Here is a 22,694-nt window from a genome sequence, read left to right as displayed (position 1 = left end):
TTCCATCAGCACAATGATTGATATTAATTAGCTTAACCCTCACATACTGTTCATATTCTGACTAATAATTCATCAATTATCTTATTTATAGAAAAAAAGACATTCACAATCACTATTTTATGGTCCAGGTGGATATTTTATAGAATATGATGAATACAACAAACAGGTTTGGATGCTGATTTTGAATTTTGTTATGAATATAGGTCAAATTTGGAAATTTTCATCTATAAAAATGCGTATCAGCTCCACAAAAATTTTAGAAAATTATACTTTTTCTTTATTTTTGTATTTTTGGGGTCACATTAGGAAAAGTCCAGCTAGCAGGAATGTGTATAAGGTGTTTTACAGCTCTCAAATGTTCAAATAGCAGTATGTAATGGTTAACTAGTTATTATGTATCATGTCACAGTCTACTGGATATCAATAATACAATATACAATAATCCAGTTAAAGCTAATAGATATATGGAATGTAATTAGTTTGTTTCAAACCAAATGAATTCTTTTGACATTTTGAACATTGTCTGCTCTTTTATTATTATTATTATTACTTGCCAGAACTTAAATCTCCACATTTCAAAGCCTCACAGTGAAAACACAGAGTGAGCCGTGAGCCTGTTCCTTCCCCCTGCAAGAAAGCAGTGAATTTGCAGAGGCGTTGATGAAATATGCAAAGGCGTCCACAAGGCTTGTTAAAAAAAACATTTTCAAAAGGGCGTGGGGTGTAATTTCACACACAGAACCTCACAGCTGCTGATAGGAGAATTGATTGGATTCCATTACACCTTGTTGTTATTTTCCCTTGCCTACTTTTTTTTTACCTCCATCAAATCCAGCACGTTTTTCCTTCAGGAGACATATAGCTCTCTCTCTCTCTCTCTCTCTCTCTCTCTCTCTCTCTCTCTCTCTCTCTCATCTCTCTCTCTCTCTCTCCTCTCCTCCTCTCTCTCTCCTCTCTCTCTCTCTCTCTCTCTCTCCTCTCTCTCTCTCTCTCTCTCTCTCTCTCTCTCTCTCTCTCCTCTCTCTCTCTCTCTCCTCTCTCTCTCTCTCTCTCTCTCTCTCTCTCTCTCTGTTGTCTGGAGCAGCAGGATAATCTTGCTATTGACTATAACCCAAAACAAACAGCATGGCCGGCTCAAGCAGCTCTGTGAATTTCACAGCATTTCAATGGCAGTGGTGTAAAACTCACCTGAACCAGCTCTTATTGTAAAACGGTTGCATATCCTGCTATTAAACTTCCTGCAAGTGTGACTGAGCAGCACATTTCACAAATAAAAAAGCACGTGTTGCATTTATACAGAACAGCAATTTGACACAAAGCCTCCAGTTCAGCTGCGGTTGGTCGGTTTTGTGGCCGTGGCCGTGGCAACAGATGGAGCACAGCGGGATGTGAAAGATGGTTTGTTTGTTCCGATCTGGAAAAATTACTCACCATGTCTCTCCCTCTCAAAATTGGCTGCTTGATTTTTTCTTTTTCTTTTTCCATAGCAGCCAGGAAGATTTCTTTTATTAGAAAAGGGGTCTGAGAAGTTGTTTGTTTGGTTGTTTGGGGACAAAAGTTAACAAAGAAGAAGTGATTTGAGTTTCCAGGAGGATTTTAACATGTTTTCTACATCCAGTGTCAGTCTGTCGCTAAGCTTAAAGCCTACAGCTTTATCTCACAAAACACAAGGCTGTGATTCAGAGCCTCATGATGGGACTTTATCACCTTTACCAGGCAGCAAGATACTAATCTCTCTGTTTCTTAAGCTACCATATCTCACTCTGTGTGTGCCTCTATGTGTGTGTGCGTGTGCTTCACAGGGGTGATTTTGCTTCTCCTGGATCGGCTACGGAAGCTGAGATGGGAGCAGATGTGGAGGTTGACTGCAGAGAGGGAACTAATGAGCATGCTGTCCACCTCTCTGGCAGACCAGGTAACACACACATGTAAACACACGTTGTCACTTAAAAATTAAAATAATAACCATTGGATGTTTTGAAAGGGTGTGGGAAGTAAGCAACATGTTTAGTCCTACGCCTTTATTCTTTTTTGTTTTAAAGACCGTGTAAAGTGAATTCAGACATTTTCTTCTAAACACATTAAATAGGTGATAAATGTATTTCTAAAAAAGGTGTAAAAAGCATTCCAACCATTTAGATTTGAATTGTGGAGCTAGGCTTCACAAACTGTGTTTCAACATTTCTGTGTTCAGGATTTAAAAAATCATAAACCCGCCCCTGCTGCTGTAGAGGTATAAATACATTCAGCACACTACTACTACTAAAGTTAGCCAGTTAGCTGAGTTAGCCGCAGAGTTAGTCTCCGAGCTAGCAGCCGAGTTAGCCGCAGAGCTAGCGGCAGAAAGCTCTCAAACCTAGCGTCCATGTTTCTAGTAGAGGTGGTGACTTTGATTGACAGGTGACACTTGGTAGGGGGCGGGGCTTCAGCAGACTTGGCGGCCACGCCCACAGCGTTTGGTAGCAGACAAAGAGACTGATTTTTACACAACTTTGAAGCCTAATTTCATATATTTGGTGATTTTTTTAATCATTCAAATTTGGCAGGGTGGTTTAACAACACACTTTTCTGTGGTATGTCAAACTCAGAACACATATTTATTCTTACTTTACACAGACTTTAAGCTCTAATAATCAAATCGAGACACATTCACACATAAAGCTGAACATTTCTGTCTCGTGCTTCTTCACACATGCCATGGCAGTGCTGGAATAAATGGAGCAAGGGACTAAATGGGGCTAAAAACTGGGCCACACAACATATAATCCTGTTCCACTTCAACCCTAAAGCAGCAGAATTTCAGTCTTGTTGGAGATTGCTGGATGCAACATTTTTCAAAAGCGTGGAGTTTCAGAAATGTCACCTTCTTCCTTCTCCTTGAGCTTTCAGGCCTGAGGCTGTATAAATATACTGAAGGTCATAAATAGGTGTTATCTTACCCCGTGCTGTGTTCCATATCTAACATTGTAAGGGCATACACTGAGACCTTGGCGAAGGATCTCTCCATTATCTTGGAGCTATTCAGAGCTCATCTAGATGAGAGGTACGTTTATGAGATTTTAATTAAACCTTCATTAAGTAAAGTCCCGCTAGGTATGCAGTTTGGAAAATGAACGGGGCTTTGGAAATTGTTTCAGCATTCCATCTGCCTTCTGTTGTATGAGCTTCTCCAATGGACTGTCAGCCCTCTTTATTGCAGCATTCATTATGTGGCTATAGAGTTTTTATGTCTCCCATTAGGAGGCTGGAATCTGTCACTGGCTCTGTTGTCTTGTGAACCCACAATGATCCCAAAGTCAAGAAGTCTCTCACATGTAACCAAAAGTAGGTTTCTTCAGAAGTCACGTGAAGCCTCCAGCTTTATGAGTGTGATTACACATCAATTAGGAATAAAAGCCTGAACATCTGGAGACGCACAATACACTAACTAGACAGAAGAAGAGTCGGGACTGTTAAAGTGGCCCCAAAGCAGTAACATCTGGATCCAATGCTTCACAGTAGTATGGTTTTTAAGGTGATGCTGTCACCTGGGTGATATTTCTCCCCACTAGCACCATTCAGACCAACACAACCTGAATTGAAACTTTAGAGAATATATCATCCTGTATTTTTGGGATATGTTTATCTACAATATTTCCAGCTGGTTTAGAGTGCAGCCAGGTGCTATTCGTGAATATTATGTTCTGTTAATGAAGTGAATTCAAGTGTGCTGGACTCTTTGGTTTGTCTTTCAAAGTCAAGGATTAATGATCTTATGCACCTGCCACTAAGACTTTATCATGTGCAAGAGTTTTTTTTTAGAATACAACTTTGTGATAAAGAACAAACAAGCAAGAACAAGGGTTCAAGGGTTAAAACACCAAAGCTGTTGCTTTTTTTTTTTACTTTTATTTTAGTTTTTTTTAATTACATTCCTAACTAGTTAAGCCTTTTCAGTGATGCCTTAGCTCTTCCCTCTCCTCTTCTATAGAGCTCCACATTTGTCATCACTGATCTCTTTTGAGTTTTCATTTTACACAAACTATTTTAATATGATTTGCTCTGTTCTTCTCTTATATTGGCTGCTTTAATACTGAAGTGCATTATTTCTTCCCGGTTGATGTATGACCACCATCTGCAGTCACACTGCTACACCTGCTTTTAACTGTGTTCATATGTGCGTGATGGCTGCTCAGTGGCCGTGCATGTCCTCAGAAATGTACACCATTCATCTGCAACATGCACTTACATCCATAAATGGTGGATTAGTATATTAGGATGTGAAAGAGCTTCTAATCTGCATATGTTCCTTTTATATCTGTGGTTGTATTGGACTATCATTGGTGATGTTACATATCATTGAAACAGTTGATTTATGGCAATATCCCATTTTTTTTATTACCACATGGATTGATATTACAGTTTTTTCTCCATTGGTTTGGCTCATTTCTTGAAACAGAAATTACATTCTCAAAACAACATGGACAAACCTCCAAACCACTTGGCAATTGTTCACAACAGAATTGTATTTCTCATTGATTTCATCACTTTGCAAATGTCTTTGTACATATTTGCAAATGAATAAGTACAGGTAGCCTACAGTTAGCACAGTTAGCCTACATTTAGCACAATTTCCAAGTGAATAGATCCTGTTGATCTAAACTGATGTGTCAGAGGAGGAGGAGGAGGAGGTGGAGGAGGTCGAGGTCGAGGAGCAAGAAAAATGAAAATGAAAGCAGTCTCGTAGGGCCTCACCTACCAAAGTATGTAATTGTGTGGGACAATGTGAATTTCCACCGTGGCCCACTCATCAGAGCCTGGTTCACTACTCATCCAAGGATGGTCATGGTGTTCCTACCACCTTACTCTCCTTTCCTCAATCCTATTGAGGAGTTTTTCTCCGCTTGGAGGTGGAGAGTGTATGAACATCAGACTCAAAATCAGAGGTCCTTGCTCCATGCAATGGACACTGCTTGTGATGATATTACAGGAGATCAGTGCAGGGGATGGTTGCGACATGCACGCCGTTTCTTCCCTCATTGCATCGCAAGGGAGAATATACACTGTGATGTGGACAAGAATCTGTGGCCAGACAGACAGCGTGGATGTGGATGGCCAGGAGGGTGAGGATGATGACCAGGAGAGGGAGGGTGAGGACAGCGACCAGTGAAGAAATGTTAGTTTTGAATCTCCGGCTTTATTTACAGCACTGTAGGCTACATATAATTGTCCTTGTTTTTTGTGTGTATGTTTATATTACAGTATATTGTGCTGTATACATTTTCTTTTAACTCTGATGTATGGAAGTTACTTTATGTGTGTGAATAAAAATGGTTACAATTTCCTTGGCAGTATGAGTGCAATGTGTGAAGTCAAACCTTGGAGGGTACTCTTACCGTAAAGTCCTATTTTTTTTTCAGTTTTATACACAATTGTATTCTGTTAGCTAGACAAAAAAACTAGTACAGTAACCATTGTGAATGAAGGACTGGGCTAAGACTGAGAGGTGGACATAAGGGATATTTCAATGGTCCTCTGCCATAGTGACAAAACATCTAACCATTTTGACTTGCAGTGCTCACACAATGCCAAAGGGACAATGCATTTTGGGGGCACTGACTGTTTATATGAGAAAGAAATGTAGTTTTGACACATGAGTGAACTGTTTTGGGAGAGATATGAGCTTTTGGAGGTGAACCATGGTGTTGTGCTGAACCATCCAGGTTATTTTGGCACCAAGCACCAAGAGTGTTGAGAACGTCCAGTCTGTTTCGAGAAATGAGCCAAAGCAATTGAGAAGGATCTTTTGCCTTTTGGTGGCACTGACTATTTATATGGGAAAGGAATTTAGTATTGAAGCATGAGTGAACAGTTTTGGGAGAGATATGAGCTTTTGCAAGTGAACTATGTTGTTGTGCTGAACTGTAAGACTGTTCTCTCAAATGATCTTAGAGTTTTGAGAATGTAATTTCTGTTTCAAGAAATGAGCCAAACCAATAGAAAAAAACTGTAATTTGCTTAACTAGTCAAAGTCAGCCACTCCCAGCCAGCATGTGCATGTGGGCCCCACATGGGTTAAATGTGGGCTAGTAAGTGGGCTAAGCGGACATGGGCATAAACAGGGCAAATTAAAAACAGGGCCCCATATTGTTTTAGTAACATGGGCCCCACTTGTGAAACTCACTCAGTTGGGCCCTACCTAAAACCCACGGAAACTGCAGACAAATCCACTTGGGACCCATAGTGCAGCCCAAATGTAACCCTGTTATGTTTATATTATATTTATTGACATCATACACAGTCATAGATCTTAGTGATATTGTGGAACATGCATTATAATCCTCCAGTTGCAAACAGATAACACTGTCAAGTATGTGAGAAACGCATCAGCCCTGTACTGAGCTTCTTTGTTCATGTATAATTGTAACATGAATAGAATAATAATAATAACCAGTATGCTATACTGTACAGCACTTTCATATATATATGTGTGTAAGTATGTTTTGATCAATATGTTGTTTTAAACGCATTAACAGACAGTTTTGTGTGGCCATCAAATAAACAGGCAGCAGGGTCAGAATAGACTGTGTGATGCAGGTCTTTAGATGATGAAACATAAGGCAAAGCATACGGCTCAGTGTGTGTGTGTGTCTGTGTGCAGGATATCTTCAATGCTGTGATCAAACAGAACCCATTCCTGGTTCACCAGCTGCCCTGCTTCTGGAACGTCCAGCTGTCCGACCACACCCGCTCTGAGAAGTGCTACAAAGACGTGTCAGACCTCAAGGTGAGACCCCGCTGTCTCCACTGTGCATACACTCAGTCACTTCAGACATACAAGACCTGACCTGCATTAATCATGAGTCTCAGAGCAGGAAGTCTGTCCGAGCCAGCCCCACACTCTCAGCGACACACGTTTGCTCCTATTTTTTGGCACACTAAAAGGATTTCATGGATTTTCTTGGTAACCTTGAAAAGGCATCCTGTCTTTTCCAGGCATCTGCAGAGCTATCTGATTGTGTTAGCAGCTCACAGTGGGAGGACAACAACATAGCATGTATACACACAACATATTTGTATGAAATTCAAAGAAGCTTTGTGTCCATTCATCAGATCAAATTCATCTGATTCTTCCAATTTCTGCCTTTTTATCCAGCAAAGAAACTGCATCTAAACAACTAGTAATTAGGCTTCCTGACAAACACATTTAGTACACCTCAAAGCTACACTGCCAATTATGTTCAATAATGCCTGGAGGTGCTTTTTAAATGGTTTTGTCAGTGTCATGGCTCATTTGATATAATTGCTCCAAGCATAAATCAGTATGCCTTTCAAATGCATCAATATCAAAATATTAACATTTAAATGGTTGTAAACAGATGATCCTCAATGCTGGAGTCAAATATTTCAGGTGGGCATGATGCAACAGTCTGTGATAGAAGTCAGTGTAGGTTCTGAAAGAAGAGTGAAGTGATGTTAGGTGTAACCACTGAAAGAAGAAGAAGTTAAATGGATTGAAGTGTGCTATCTAATTTAAAGCTTGAATGACGTCTGTAGCTGAAGGTATGCTAATGTATTGAACATTTCAAACATTATTAAACATTTAGAATAGAAGCTGAACCTGAACAAATCTTCTACTGCATATACAGAATGTGGAAGTAGTTAAAGGACAACAATAATAAAGTCAAGTGAGCAGCTTATCCAGAGTGTCATTAAACAGTGATGTCATTCGTTCCTGACTTCCTCTTGATGCAATTGGTTGAAGGAGATCTTATCACACCCTTATGTACGACCTGTATATAGGTCGATACATTTTAGAGATTCTGAAATGCTTAACAACTCCAATAAATATGGTAAATGGCCAGATAGTATTTCCAGTGTTTGGTTTTAAATGGGCACACATTAAATATAGTTACATTATATGACATGGCTTGGGTCAAACTTATATGAACTCAATATGTTTTCCCCACTTGCACATGCATCAGGAGACATTCTGACTTTATTGTTTGGTTTGAAGACACTTGGGAAGCAGGAGCTGTTCAAGTGTTTTTAAAGGTTGATCAAGCCTTAAAAATAATGTCCAGCACTCTTTACCACCAAAACTTGACTTGCTAAAGAGAGATTTGAAAGAGAATGGCACAGAGACTGAGATATCCTCACTGCCAATTTTGGTATGGGACAATCTCCAAAAATACTGGAATCTACAGTGCCAATTTAAAAATGTGGATACACTGACGCATTCAAGAGTTTTTCTTTATTTTTACTACATTCTGCATTGTAGAACAATACTGAAGATATCAGAACTATGAAATAACACCCATGAAATCTTATAGTATACAAGAGCACAGTATTTGCAATGTTGTAGTGTGTTGGGGGTGTGCATCAACAACTGTGAAGTGTGTTCCATTCGCCTCCACCCTCGTGCCTACACTTTGCCAAGCAGGCTTTGGCAGAGCAAAAGATCAAAGAGATTGTGAGTAGGCATCGTTGAGCCCACCAGTTAAGCTGTCCTGGTTAAGAAGAAGGATGGCACCTGGTGTTTTTGCATTGACTACTGCCTCTCCACAAATATTCCTACCTGCTGCCTCGTTGGGTCAGCTCCCTCAACCTTCCAACGGCTACTGCCAGGTGAAGTTGACTCAAGAGGAACGCCCAAAGACCGCATTTTCCATTAGCTAGGGGTTTCGGCAGTTTAAAGTGATGCCTTTTAGCCTCTGTAATGCACTGGGCACCTTCAAGTGCCTTATGGAAAGTGCCCAGGCTAATATTCTCCAAAGCCACTGCATTGGCTCCTTAGATGACCTCCTTGCTCATGCTGCAAACTTCGAGAGTGCTCTGGCCAACCTGAAGGATGTCTCCTGTGCCATCCGCCAGGCTGGTCTGTGTCTTCATCCCAAGAAATGTCAGTGAGTTGTGGGGGACTGGCCTGACCCCCGCAATGTCGGACAGCTGCCGAGCTTCCTGGCCCTGGACTCCTACTACTAGTGGTTCATCAAGGGCATTGCCTGCCTGTTACACAAGCTGACCCAGAAAAAACAAATATTTGAATGGAGTGAGGACTGAGCCACGGCCTTGACACGGTTCCAGTCAGTCGATGAGGCTCCTGTGCCGCCCTAGCCACACTGGTGACCGTTAATCATGGAAACCAATGCCAGAAACATGGGTCTTGGTTTGAAGCATATTCAGTTCCTTACCAGAGTGCAGCCTCTGCCAGGTCAGCAAGATGGTTTGTCGCTTCGGTGTACCTGAGGTACTACACAGCAACCAGGGGCAGAACATAGTGGTTTGAGTATTCTGGGAGGTCTGGTGACGGCTGGGCATCAAGAAGACCCAGTGAGGCGCTTGGCTTGGACTACCTCTAGAATGGCTTGGTGCATAAGCAACAAGATACATGAGGTGACGGGACAAGCCCTCTCATAGTGAGTCAATTTTATTTCTGAAAACAACACTTTATAACACTTTGTTTTTGTCAGTCACGCAAGACAGAGGGACATAGTTACCATGGTTCCAGGCTGATGTACAGTGAAGAAGTAACTGTGTTTGTGGTGGTGACTTTATCGGCTTCTATTGTAGACATAAATCAACCTAGGCTACATTTGCCAGAGACCCTTATTTAACAACACTATCACAAAACTATCTGGTACATTTTTCCATTTCTGTGGTGGTTTTCTGTTGGGTGACAGCACTATGATGTGTCTAGGATTCCCTTTGAGCTGGTTCCTTTGTGTTATATTACCTGGCTGAATAAAACATTTTTTTCTCTTGTTTTTGTAATTTGGTCGTACAAACATTGCAAATAGGAACATCATTAGCATTTGAGTGTACCTTTTTCTTCACACTTAATTGGCCATCATTGTGTCATCCTAACAGATCTCCCATCTTCCACAACACAAACCGGCTAAAGAAAAGTAGTGTTTTGTGAATGGAACATGAGTGGAGTGAACGGCTGGGTACTATAGATATTTTTGTTTGCTCAACACTTTTTTGTTTACTACATTCCATATGTGTTATGTCATAATTTTATCTTCAGTATTGTTCTACAATGTAGAAAATAGTAAAAATAAAGAAAAACCTTTGAATGAGTAAGTATTCAAATCTTTGACTGTAAAAATGACCAATTAAATCCAGGGCTTCATGATTTGGGCAAGACATCTTTGTACTTGGGCTGTGCGATATGGACAAAAGAAATATCATTGACCAAATACCTCGATATTGATATTGCAGCAGTATTGTAGACATGACTATCAGTGCTTTCACAAAATAACATTAACACATTAATAAAAATTAACACAATGAAATTTTTGAGTGGGTAAAGGCAAATAATAGAACAGCTACAACAGTCGAAGTTCAAAAAATAACATCAACTTACTGTAATTCAGCTGTAAAAACCAGGAAGAACACTTATTTCATATCACGATATTACAATATCCAGACTCTAAGACTATCTAGTCTCATATCACGATATCGATATAATATTGTAATATTGCCCAGCCCTAAATGTCTATGCATTACAATCAAATGTTCTGAACATTACAGTGTCAACAGTAAGCAGATAACCTTCTCTGCTCTGCTCTCTGTGGTTCTTCTGACCAGGTCATCCATTGGAACTCTCCCAAGAAGCTGCGAGTGAAGAACAAGCATGTGGAGTTTTTCCGTAATCTCTATCTAACCTTTCTGGAGTACGACGGCAACCTGCTGCGACGAGAGCTGTTCGGCTGCCCCAGCGAGGCCGACCACAACAGTGAAAATGTAGGTACAAACCTCTTAGTGAAATAAGATGGTGTACAGTTGTAAACAATGTAGTGCCGCAGCTGTGAACTCTTGGAATATGTGAATTTCTCAGAGACAATTGGAGATATGCAAGAAAAGCTGCTGGTGTACAGTTCTGTGTGTTTTCAATATATGTATTGAATTGCTGCTGATTGCACTACTGCCATTCTCCTCCTGGCAGAGTATGTGAGGAACTAAACAAACAACTGTAATAATTAGCCTGGGGTACTGGAGGTAATGCAGACTCCACATTGTGAGGCACAGTCAAGTTCTAACCAGCGTCTGTCTGATGGGGCTTCCTCTGTCAGCTGGGACATGATGCTTCATTTTCATCTCGGTGGGGGGGAAATGTTGAAGAGAGGAGTTAATGAGGTGAACTATGGACCCTGTTAATCCATTCTGTCCATCACACTCTGCCTGCAAGAGAATAAATACATGTTTAAACAGCAGAACAACACAATGGAGCCCACTATAGAGTCCATGTATTGTTCCTTTCCACTACAGCAACTAAAATAGTCATAATAGTTTTAATGGTGTAGTTTTACAATCATAGAGAAAGCAAGATCTTGTGGAATAGACAGAAAATGATGAATTTACACTTTAACAGCAGTCAGAGTCACTGTGGACTGAAGTAATGGTCTCTTCATACAGTATGCATGAATATAATCTTGTTTGTGATTACTGTGAAACAGTAGTTTGTATTTACTGTGAAAGGCCAAAACTGAGAGGAAAGAACGTGATTTATTATTTATTATTTATTCATTCATTCATTTATTTATTTATTTATTTATTTATTTATTTATTTATTTATTATTTATAATTAATCCATATTACAGTGGATGTGATCTCAGTCACGCATTCGTATAAAACCCTGGATAGATACACTGAACAGTTGATTGTAAGTCTACATCACCTTGAAAAGCGCTAATCATACACTGTAAAGACTAAATGCACCTTGTAAACTCAAAGGTTGTTTAACCCTTACATACTGTTTATATTCTACACCCTCACAGTACATTCTGGGTCAATTCTGACCTGGTCTAACAATCCTCTCATAAAAAGTTTATATACCAAATCAAATTTTGAAGCACACATCTGTTTAGAAAACATATAGTGGATCTGACTGATCAATAAATGTGATTAAACCTTGATTCATGTTTCAGAGAGCAGAGAGAGTGTATTTTTTTCATTTATGGAGAAAAAACAGCTCCTATCACACAATATCATGTCCTATTTGACCTAAGACATGAAAATATAACATAGCAATAATGATGTAAATGTATTTAATGTAAAGGTAAAATGATCAGAACTTTATGGAAGTGTGGGGTTTATTGTATAACCATTAGAGCCATCAGTCTTCACTGCTACATCATAAAAACTACTATCTTATTAAAACTATTAACTATTCATTTCACTAAAACACATGGACATAGATACAGAGATCATTTGACCCAGAACAGACTCAATGGACAAACATTATACAACAGTATAACATTTAAAATATTTTAATTTTGTGCATTTTTGGGGTCACTTTAGGAAAAATCTAATTTCAGGGTTAATATAAAAAGACATATGGAGTGCTTTTACAGCTGTCAAATGTCAAAACGGTTCAACTTTGACCTAGACAGTATGTAAGGGTTTCTAGAAACAAGAAACAAGAAAGTGTCTATTTTTTTCTTTTACTGCAGTATTTTATAATTAGATGCTGAAATCATTACCCACCCTGTCAGCTACCACCACAAATAGAATCAGATTCTAGTGGAAACACTTGGTCAGCTCGGTGTGTTGTAAACAAATCAACTAGCCAACAGTTTGCAAGGCTGGAATAAAGAAGCATGACGGGCTTGTTGTGTAACGCAGCCGTGCGCAGGCTAAATGACATATGCTGGAGCAGGAAGGCAGACAGAGGAGAGGGATGAGAGGAGAGCAGAGAGCAGACTGGAAAAAACAGACCCCACTTTTTTACACGATGGGGATGGACTGATGATGACGACTCGGCGTGATGCACCAAAACCACTCAGCAGTATAGTAAACATCATAGAACAGCCTAGGTACTGGATGTGTCTGTAACTATACATTTATAACATCACTCATAAAAAACATCACTTATAAATATCAGGCAGAAACTCACTAATGTTTTCGACATTGCTGGTTTACTTCACTGCCTGCAGAGATCTTGTAATTCTCATCCACACTGCAGAGGAAACCCTGAATACCCTCTGCATGTATTAGTGGAATATTCATTTTCATTACTCATGTAAAAAAAAGTCAATGTCACTGATTAAATTTATAGCCTGGAACGTCCAGGAATTAATCCATCAGCAAAAAAAGACTTCAAATAATAGCTTTCAAAACTTAAAGGAGTCTTCTATGAGTCTATTGCAAGAAAAACATCTTGTTAATTCCAACTTTGACCAATTAAAATCAGATTGGGTCAACCAGGTGTTACTTTGTATAATTTAAAGAAAAGAAGTGTTGCAGTGTTGATTAGCAAAACCCATTAAGTGCAGCAGGTGCAGTGGTGCACTTAATGGGTTCCACAGACACTAGCATATGTCCCCAATGCACCACAGACTTTACTATTACACTACGTTCACTCAGTCTGGCCTTGCACACCAGCCCACATTTTCTGAAACAACATAATAACTTACCATTTCCCAAATCTTGGGTCATAGCATTACACTTTCCCCTTCCCTATACCTCTTTAGGAAGCCTCACATCCATCAATCATAACTTATCACCTTAACCATTGCAAAAAGACAGTATTGCTCAATTGAAAATACAGGCTGAAAATAGCTCCATTTGTTGGCAGAACATCTCTCAATCATTACGTCTATCACTGCGGGGGGAGTATGGGAGTTTGGTTTTTATTTGTTTGGATTTGATTTCTTTGTTTGTTTTTTCAACAAGCTCAAACCACACTGCAGGTGAATATGGAACATAAACTGTGTATAAAGTGAGCTGGTTTGAAGCCCAACATTGCAGTTTCCGGTCGGTGACATCTTCTCCATTTGGAGCCAGGAAACGCCCGCTACCTCAGACCCAAACTAATGATAATTCACTGGGATACACACTTGGGCTAACATTAGCAACTTTAGCTAAATTGTACTAACATGGCAGGTATCATAGTCGAGTCACATTGAACTTTGTGAAATATTGTGATAGTAGTCCAACTCAGTGTGAGTCCTGAAGCCGAGAAGAGCAACAGATGAGCCAACTGTCAATCACAGCTTTCAATCAAAGCCTACTCAGCTGACATAAAAGTTACTGTAAGTCAGGGGTGTCAAACATAAGGCCCGCGGGCCTGGCCCATCAGATCAGTTTGCAAGTATGAAAATGAAAAAATGTTCTGTTGCTTCAGAAGTTTTCCGACCATGAATACATACTGCAGTCATATATACCATTCATGTACTAAACATTGTGCAAAATATAGTGACTCAGCAGCTTCTGTGCAAAATATAAATATCACAGTAAATAGATGGTTTATTATAGAAAATGTATACTTTTATATATTTTAAAGGATTTGTAGGTTATTATACAGGTTATTATGACTTGCTTAAAAGCACTGACTTTGTGTTTTTAGAAAGAAGTTGAGGCTCTTTGAATGGGAATCAGTTGGAGCCAGCATCTAGACGTTGCTTAAGCTTCAAGCTGTGATAGTTGCTACTTGATAAGGACCAGAAGGTGACTGCTGGGAGACCAGCTGAAGATGCCACTTTTCTGCAAGTTTACGTTCTGCTTGTATTTAAGAGGTTCATGTTTGTACTGTCTCAGGGAGAAAGACAGGGAGGTAAGACTGTAGTCTACGGACTGTAGTCCATTCATTACACTAACACCTTCTTTTGTTTTCCACTGTGCTTCTCTCAGTCTGCTCTGCACAGAACACCTGACCTTTTTTTTACTCATTTAGAACTGAACCCTAGTCAGTACAGGATTTCAGGTGGCATCCCTGCTCTACATGAGGGAGATGAAGAAGGCAGCAGCCAGGAGGAAGCTATAGCTATCAAGTGTGGCCATTTGAAAAAAGGGAATAAAAGCTTTTAGCTGTTGAGACACGTACGATCAGTACATTTGAATCTGACTGAGACTTGGACACACTTTTGTAAATGTCCAGCACATAGATTTTCATGTTGTTTTATCATTGAGACAATTGGTGGTTCACACCGTCTGCTGAAGGTTACCACTGGTCAGGAGTTGGTTTTTACAGGACCAGCCTGCACAGGCTGTAGAATTATGTAAGTGTCAGCTCTGTGGTCAGTTAATCACATTATAATTTTCCATCATGGTGTGCCAGACTCCTTTTTTGCCAACAGTCAATTCTAATGTGTCCTTAACTCAGGAAATAGTTTGCTCACTCAATTTTTCAGAGTTTGAGCAGCGATTTAAATCCCATTAAAGTGATGATTAGACTAATGAAGTCACTGAGGGATCAGCTCCACCAGCACACTGCAGAGCGGGCTCCTTTAGGGCCACAGTGTCACTGCAGCCCAGCCACTGACTGCAGCTCCTCTAATCACTCTGTTCAAAGTAGAGCGATGCCACACAGCAAGTCCTGCTGACAGCCACTCAACCTTTCTCTCCACTGTTCCCCAAAGCAAAACCATTGTGCTTTGTTGAGCTTCATTGATTCTAGTGTGCTGAGCAAATCCTCACTTGAATTGAAATCAAGTTAGATAGACCTAAGGGCAGAATGTTGACATTCATTCATACCTGGACCGATGTGTCGCCCTATTAACACCTAACTTTTGTGTATGCACAACTGAGCAATGAGCAGCAGTTTTGTGCTCAAGCAGTGATACAGGATATCACTGTTTGTTTCATTTCATCAAACTGACAAAGAAATGAATTGGGAAAATGCATTTCATTAGCATTCAATTGTAACAGCGTGCTATATTGACTTATGTAAGATTAGAAGCTTGAGTCTTTGTTTTGCACTGACAAGACTGAGACACAGGAAAGCCTTCAAAACTGAACCCGTACTGCTCCATCATAACCAATGGAAAGATATATCACATATATGGATGAGACTGTCCTCCCAAGAGAAATCACAGCACAAGTCATTCATTCAAATGCTAAAATGAGATGAATGTTTTCCTAACAATGACATCTAGTGGCTGTGTCACATAGTCTTCTGGCACTTGGCAGGCCATCATTGTAAATAAGAAACCCTTATCAATGTCTTGCCTGGTAAAATAAAGGTTAGATAACAAATTAATAAATAAATAGAGCTACAAAACATCATAGCAAGGGACTTTGACACAAAAGATCACTGTTCACTTTCTGTTCCCTACCAACACTCAAGATTGGTTTATTTTAACAACAACATGAACTTTTTGTGTCTTTCAGTTTAGAGGAACTATTGTATGGACATACAGTATGTAAAACAAGCCTGTATGTGTAAATGGTACAGTAAATGGACTGTACTTATATAGCACTTTTCTAGTCTTTTTGACCACCCACAGCATTTTACATTACATTCACCCATTCATACACATTCATACACTGATGACAGGAGCTACCACACAGGGTACCAACCTGCTCATCAGATGGAGGCTAACCATTCACACACATTCACACACTATTGGTGCAGCCATCAGGACCAATTTGAAGTTAAGTATTTTGCTAAATGACACATCGACATGTGAACTGGAATCAAACTAACAATCTTCCAACTGGTGGACAACCACTTTACCTCCTGAGCCACAGCCATACTGTATATATTAGCTCAAACATTTCAAATGTGTATTACAGTAATGCACTTTCACCAACAGAAAAGAGACTGTATTAAAGGAATTAATAGCATCAAGACCAGAGATGCAGAGATGGAATTTCAGTTCCTGACTGATGGTAAGGCCCTCTGCTCTCTGTTTCAATGCTCTCAGCCCATGAATAACACATCTGCAGTTGGATTATAGAACAAAGAGTTCCAGGCTTATTAACCACCTTCATTTTATTGTCTATGTATGCTCCACATTTAATTCAGAATATTTTCACCAGCAACTGATAGCAACACAGTGTTGATATGCTGGCATGTTGTAGGACAGTGGTCACCAACCTTTTTTAGCTCAAGATCTGAGACCTCAGCCTCGGTGAAAGGCAAGATCTACCTATTGAAGCGTTGAGAGAAAAAGATGGCCCAGATTGTACTTCCAAGTTGAGGCCTTTTATTAAGGCTATTTGTATTTGATTACATGAAGTGCTTTGGTCTATCATTCAAATTGATGCAATCAAGAAAACACTGTAACTAGCATATCAACCTGACCAAAGCTGTCTTCTTTTTAAGAATTTTAACAGTACAACATGCTTTCAATTGGAAGTTTTATTGCTTAATTTCATTCCAACACAAAAAATCAATGCATGTGGACTATTGTCCATTTGAATGAGGAAATGATGTTGTTCATGGTAGACAACAAAGCAAAGAGAATCAACAAATTAGCAGGTAGTAGATAAGTGCCATTGTTAACTGTTATGCTTCATGCAAGTGAATTCATTTATCATGATCATTTTAGAAAGTAGAACTGTAATGTTTGCAAACTAAATTCTCAGTCAGGGCAATTAAGCTAAGTGGAATTCTATGTAGCATCTTATGCAGCATCACTTTTCACAGCGCCATTAGACTTGTTACTTACTCAGTCAGTGTGATGGCTGTGACTGAATACTGTTTGTAGTTTGGCTCCTAGCTACAGACAGCCAGTCTGAGACAGTCTATGTGGAGTCTGTCAGTAAGGCGGCTCCTGTACTTTGATTATTTTCATCTGTATAAACAACATTTCACAAACTGGATCCAAAATAGGCACTCCAAAATAGGTCTTAGTGCACATGCCATGAGGAGAGGAAACTTCGTCACTGTCCCTTGATCTGGTGTTCAGCTCTGTCATTTTGCAAATCAACCATGTCAACTTCACTTGGCAAAGCACATGCTTGCTGGAATATGGCTGCTACATGTGTTATATCAATGAGCAGGAATGGATTTGGGACAAATTCAAATATCTCCCATGATGTCCAACTCACCAAAATGTTGATTTAAAAAAATGTTGACGCTGTTGCCTCTTTGTCCAGGTGAGCATAGAGCTGCTCAAGGTGAAAAGCATCCTTGTCTTTGATGGCTTTTGACATTTTCTTCAGGTTGAGAAAGTGTGTCAGCCTCCCATTATTTAAATGTGTGGTCCAAACACTTAGAAAGAGTGAAGTCCTCCTTTGTTGTGGAAGCCACTCTGACAAACATGAGCAGTGCCCCTTACTGTACATCCAGGGATTCATAGAACTGTAGTGAAAGAAGTCCTTTAACACTTCGATCATGTCTTCTGACGTGATCGATAAGTGATCGACAGTGACTCCATCCTTCTAGTCACCATTGCCGATGTTCTTTGTTTTCAGAGGTGTTGATGGTCATTGCTGTCTTGAATAAATCATCATCTGTAAATAGCATCTTGTGTTTAGCCAAAAGGTGACTTACACAAAATAATACTTCAGTAGCAGCCTTATTTTGAGCATCAGCTTTTGTGAAAAGTGATTTCTGGACCTTTAATTCTGATTGAGCTTGTCAACTTTCCCTACATGCACTCTTTGCGAGGGGAGCTGTCTTTGAATTTCTGGTGGTTGGAGATGTGATGCCACTGCAGATCAGATTTCCTCTTTTAGACAGTGCTGACATGTGTTTGGTGGCATAACGTACATACACACTTGGTTGGCAAAGAAAGTGGTTGGCAACCACTGTTGTAGGACTAGAAACAATGTGCTCTGTCTCTTTTTAATGTCTTCAGTCGAACCATTTGTTGAAAAATGAACTCTCTTAAATCATCATAATGTGGACAGTACTAAAGAAAGTGGGTCGCATTTTACACTTCACCAAGACCACACAGCTCACACAATCTGTTTTCCTCCTGGATGTTTTTTGAATTGACCAACTTCAAGTGAAAGTGGAAGAATATCAGGTCTCAGCTGGGCAACTAAAGAGCTTTGGCTTCTAGATAACCAAGATGTAACTTCTGTTTGATGTGCATATATGTTCTAAATTTTGGCTTTACCAAAATATTTTCAAGCCATTGTCTTTTATTATCTCATTGTCAAGAGGTTATTCCTAATAAAATGTAGTTTTTCATACAGTATGTCAACAGCACTTCACAAACAGCTGCAGCCACATTCTCAGGGGTTAACTTTGTAATCCAAGAAGCTATAATATCTCAGTGTTTGTGTCCTCCTGTGTCTGCAGCTCCAGAAGACTCTGTCCGAGCTGGATGAAGATGACCCATGCTACGAGTTTCGTCGAGAGCGATTCACCGTCCACAGAACACACCTCTACTTCCTCCACTACGAATATGAACCCAGCTCTGACAACACTGATGTCACCTTAGTCGCCCAGCTCTCTATGGACAGGTACTGTTTATTATTACCATCCCTTTACATTTAAATGGGGTGCTCTCAAAAACTCCCGAGCCAACAGTCAACCCCCACTTGGGGGGCTTCAAGTGCTCTATAAATTCTATTGAGTGGCCAAAGGGAAGCTGTCATTTTCTGCATAGATAAGGTTGGATAAGAAAGAGTTAGAGCACTTCCCAAGCTTGGATGAGCAACCACTTCAATAAATATCTGCTTCTTGTACAGTAAGAGCTAGATCTTTATTCTGCTTTATTCTGCTCTTGTAAGCCTGTGTATACACTTAAAGAGCATTGGGTAAGAAACATCCAATCATAAAGTTTAAAATGCTATTATATACACTACTAACAGCAAGCAGAAGCTAAAAAATACACTTTGTAGAAAGTAGCTCACTTTGTGATTGAGGGTGAGTGTGAGATGAAATCAGTAACTGTAGGGCAGGATTTTTTTCTTCAGACAGTATTTAGATTGTGTTCTGAATTTGCTGCAGCAGAATTTGCTGTGGGACTATCTGCAGCTCTGCAGCTTCTTTTCCACAGCAGCAAAGCTCTTCAGTATCAAGAAAATAACTATTTGAAATTATAAAAACTGATACTCATGTCCTCAACATACAGGGCCTTGTTTTAACTGTGCAGGTGTAATGATTTGATTCATGTATGCACAGCAGGGTAAAGGTGAATATAGATCAGTGGGTGTGGTGATTATTAGATACTCTCTTAGCCTTGCACATCATTGTTCTCACAACTGTTTAGCAGCCTTGTGTCATCAGGTGGTTTAATGAAGGTTAACACAGTGAATGTGTAATGACACTGCACTCTGGTGTAGTATTTGTCTAATCATTCCTCATATCAGTCCCTCTGCTGTCAGATGCTGCAGACATGTGATAGATAGATGATATATAGACAGACAGACACTTTATTGTCACTGCATATGAAATACAACAAAACTTTGTGTATTCATACAAAAATGAGTGCTATAAATCAATTAAAATTAATCAAATTAATCACACATTTTTTTATGTGTTCTAACATAACATGGGAGTGGATACATATGCTTGCTTTATGCAAATGTATGTTTATTATTATTGAGACAATCCAGAACAATGAAATAATGCATCCTCCAAAAATCTGCTGAAAGTATAACATGATAAACTCAAACACAACATGAAACAAAAAATAGGCATATTGACCTGAATGTAACATTACTTAGTAGTACTAGTAAAGATATATATATTTATATATTACAGATAATGAACTGCTTTTCATACAGTGTAAAGCAGCTGTGGACAGCAGAGACTGAAACAATCATCCACATTCATTTATAGATCAATGCAGACACATTTACTAACTTTCCTGCTTTAACCACATTAAACGTTATTTTCTGTGCACATTTTGGAGTGTTTACTTGAAATAACTTCTTATATTATTAAAGGTATACTATGCAGTATTTGATGGTTGTTCAAAGGCTCTTACAGTGCAGTGGTGGTCAAGTGATGAGGAATAAAGAGAGTGAGCAATGCTGCTGTGCTGAGAAAGAAGCCATGAAACATTATTTTCTGATGGTTTGACTGAGGTTAAAGCAAAAAATAAACACACCCACACCTCTGCAAAACCCTGCTGGAAGGTTTCAGTATTGCTGGATGTTGTGTGGATGCGGAGATTCATCCTGTAAAATTACTGAAGTGTTAGTGGTTTGATATCGCGCCATTCTGAAACATCTGTTTGTAGTCTAGGACCAAAGCTGGACTTAAATACAACAACTGGCTTTGTACTGCTTCAGTTTGAATGAACCTCCTGTCTGTGCCCTGTGTACCCCTCTCATGCCACATAGACAGGCAAAGTGAGTTTGAAGGTCAGCAAAATACCAAACAGATTGCTTCTTGCACTCATCTCTGCACTTCCAAGAATATATATAATAATTTTAGATTATTCAGGAGGCTCTTTCTTTCTATGCTGAGAAACAGACAGATTGCAATGACTCACTGACCAATTTGCAGCTCTGTTCTGTCATTCATCACACAGATACTTCCAGTGCCTGCAAAGTTGATAGCTTCAAGGGGGAAATTGTGAAAGTGCATTCCTCCATCCCTAATCTGTAAGACTCATCATATCATATTATTGTGGAGTAAAGAGAGGCAGAGGTACAGCTGAATTGAGACCAGTTTTTCAGTGTGCTCCTGTTCCCAGCCATGTGAAATTTCCTTATCCGTATCCATGGATATTTTTTCTCTCCCAGGTTTTTTTTTTCCATGTACATGAACACACGTGAAAAGACACTTGACTCAAATTGTACACGGACAACTAAGCAGGATTTATACTTCATGTGATGGGGTTCATTTACCAGCCATGAAGCAGAATGGTTGTCAGCATTCTACTAACACCATGCTGAGACACAATGGGGCATATTAACAGATCTACTGTATCTGATGGGGCATACAACGTTCAGCTATTGGTGGATTTGAAACACCCCACTGTCAGATTTAATAGAGAGCGTTATGTTGGTTGTGAGGATACAGAGAAAATCCAAGGATTTTTACCATCAAACATCATCAATCTGCCATTTATATGCTAATGCTGCAGTTTGTTTCATTGTTAACAATGAGCAGGGGGATTAGAAGCACATTTTTTTTTGCAATGAGCATTGTGTCTTTCTTCCTAAATTCGAAAGGTCCATATATTCAGTAGTTTTCTATATCTGCTACCTCTTTCTCTTTCTCCTCTCATAATGGGATTGATCCGTTTGAATTACAAGGTTATCCCTGCAGACTTGTTTGAACTGTTCTGAATGAACGTCTAGATTAAAGTCCTATGATGTCCTTCCTGTGTAAGATGAGCTCCAAGCAGGAAGGACGTTACAGTGTCATTTATCTTCCCAAATAGCTTTTTCAAATATATTTCATTATTTTAAACAGTACATCAGAACACACAAGTAGTCACATAAGCAGTCACCAAGAGCCCATGTAGTTACATACTACTACTCATACACAGACCCTTTCCAAAAAATTAGAATATCATGGAAACGTTGTTTAATTTCCATAATTCCATTCAAAAAGTTAAACTTTCATAGATTATAGATTCAGGGCCCACAATTTAAACGATTTCAAGTATTTATTTGTTTATTTTTACATAATTTGGGCTTCCAGCTCATAAAACCCACGAAAACAGGAATTCAAAAAATTTGAATACTGTGAAGAAATCACTATTTACTTCTCAGTTTTTGCAGAAAAAAAAAGAAATTAGGATCACATCAAATCAATCAAAATATGGTACTTTCAAAACAATATGTCAATCTTCAATACTTGGTTGGGAATCCCTTTGCCTTAATCACTGCCTCGATGTGGCATTGAGGCAATCAGCCTGTGGCATTGCCTGGGAGTTATGGAAGCCCAGATTTCCTTGATGCTTGCTGTCAGCTCTTCTTTGTTGTTGGGTCTGGTGCCCCTCATTTACCTCTTGAGAATACCCCATAGATTCTCAATGGGGTTTAGGTCCGGCGACTTAACCCATGGGCATCAAACCAGGTTTTGGTGCTTCTGGCGGTATGGGCAGGGGCCAGGTCCTGCTGGAAGA

The 22,694-nt window shown here is 39.5% G+C and overlaps 1 protein-coding gene across 1 annotated transcript in view; it reads left to right on the top strand.

Annotated features, from left to right (window-relative positions):
* Nucleotides 1-22,694, top strand: part of LOC128353413 (xylosyl- and glucuronyltransferase LARGE1) — a 43,726-nt gene that overhangs the window by 1,564 nt on the left and 19,468 nt on the right. Inside the window, exons 2-5 of the mRNA XM_053314108.1 lie at nt 1,803-1,915; nt 6,641-6,766; nt 10,573-10,728; nt 18,962-19,125. Of these exons, the coding sequence (XP_053170083.1) occupies nt 1,853-1,915; nt 6,641-6,766; nt 10,573-10,728; nt 18,962-19,125 (509 nt within the window). The 5' untranslated portion in view covers nt 1,803-1,852. The remainder of the gene's footprint in view (nt 1-1,802; nt 1,916-6,640; nt 6,767-10,572; nt 10,729-18,961; nt 19,126-22,694) is intronic.

This window comes from Scomber japonicus, chromosome 23 (assembly GCF_027409825.1).
Source record: "Scomber japonicus isolate fScoJap1 chromosome 23, fScoJap1.pri, whole genome shotgun sequence".
Classification (NCBI taxonomy): domain Eukaryota; kingdom Metazoa; phylum Chordata; class Actinopteri; order Scombriformes; family Scombridae; genus Scomber; species Scomber japonicus.
The sequence above is the reverse complement of the archived record's forward strand: the minus strand, read 5'-3'. Positions and strand labels throughout refer to the sequence as shown.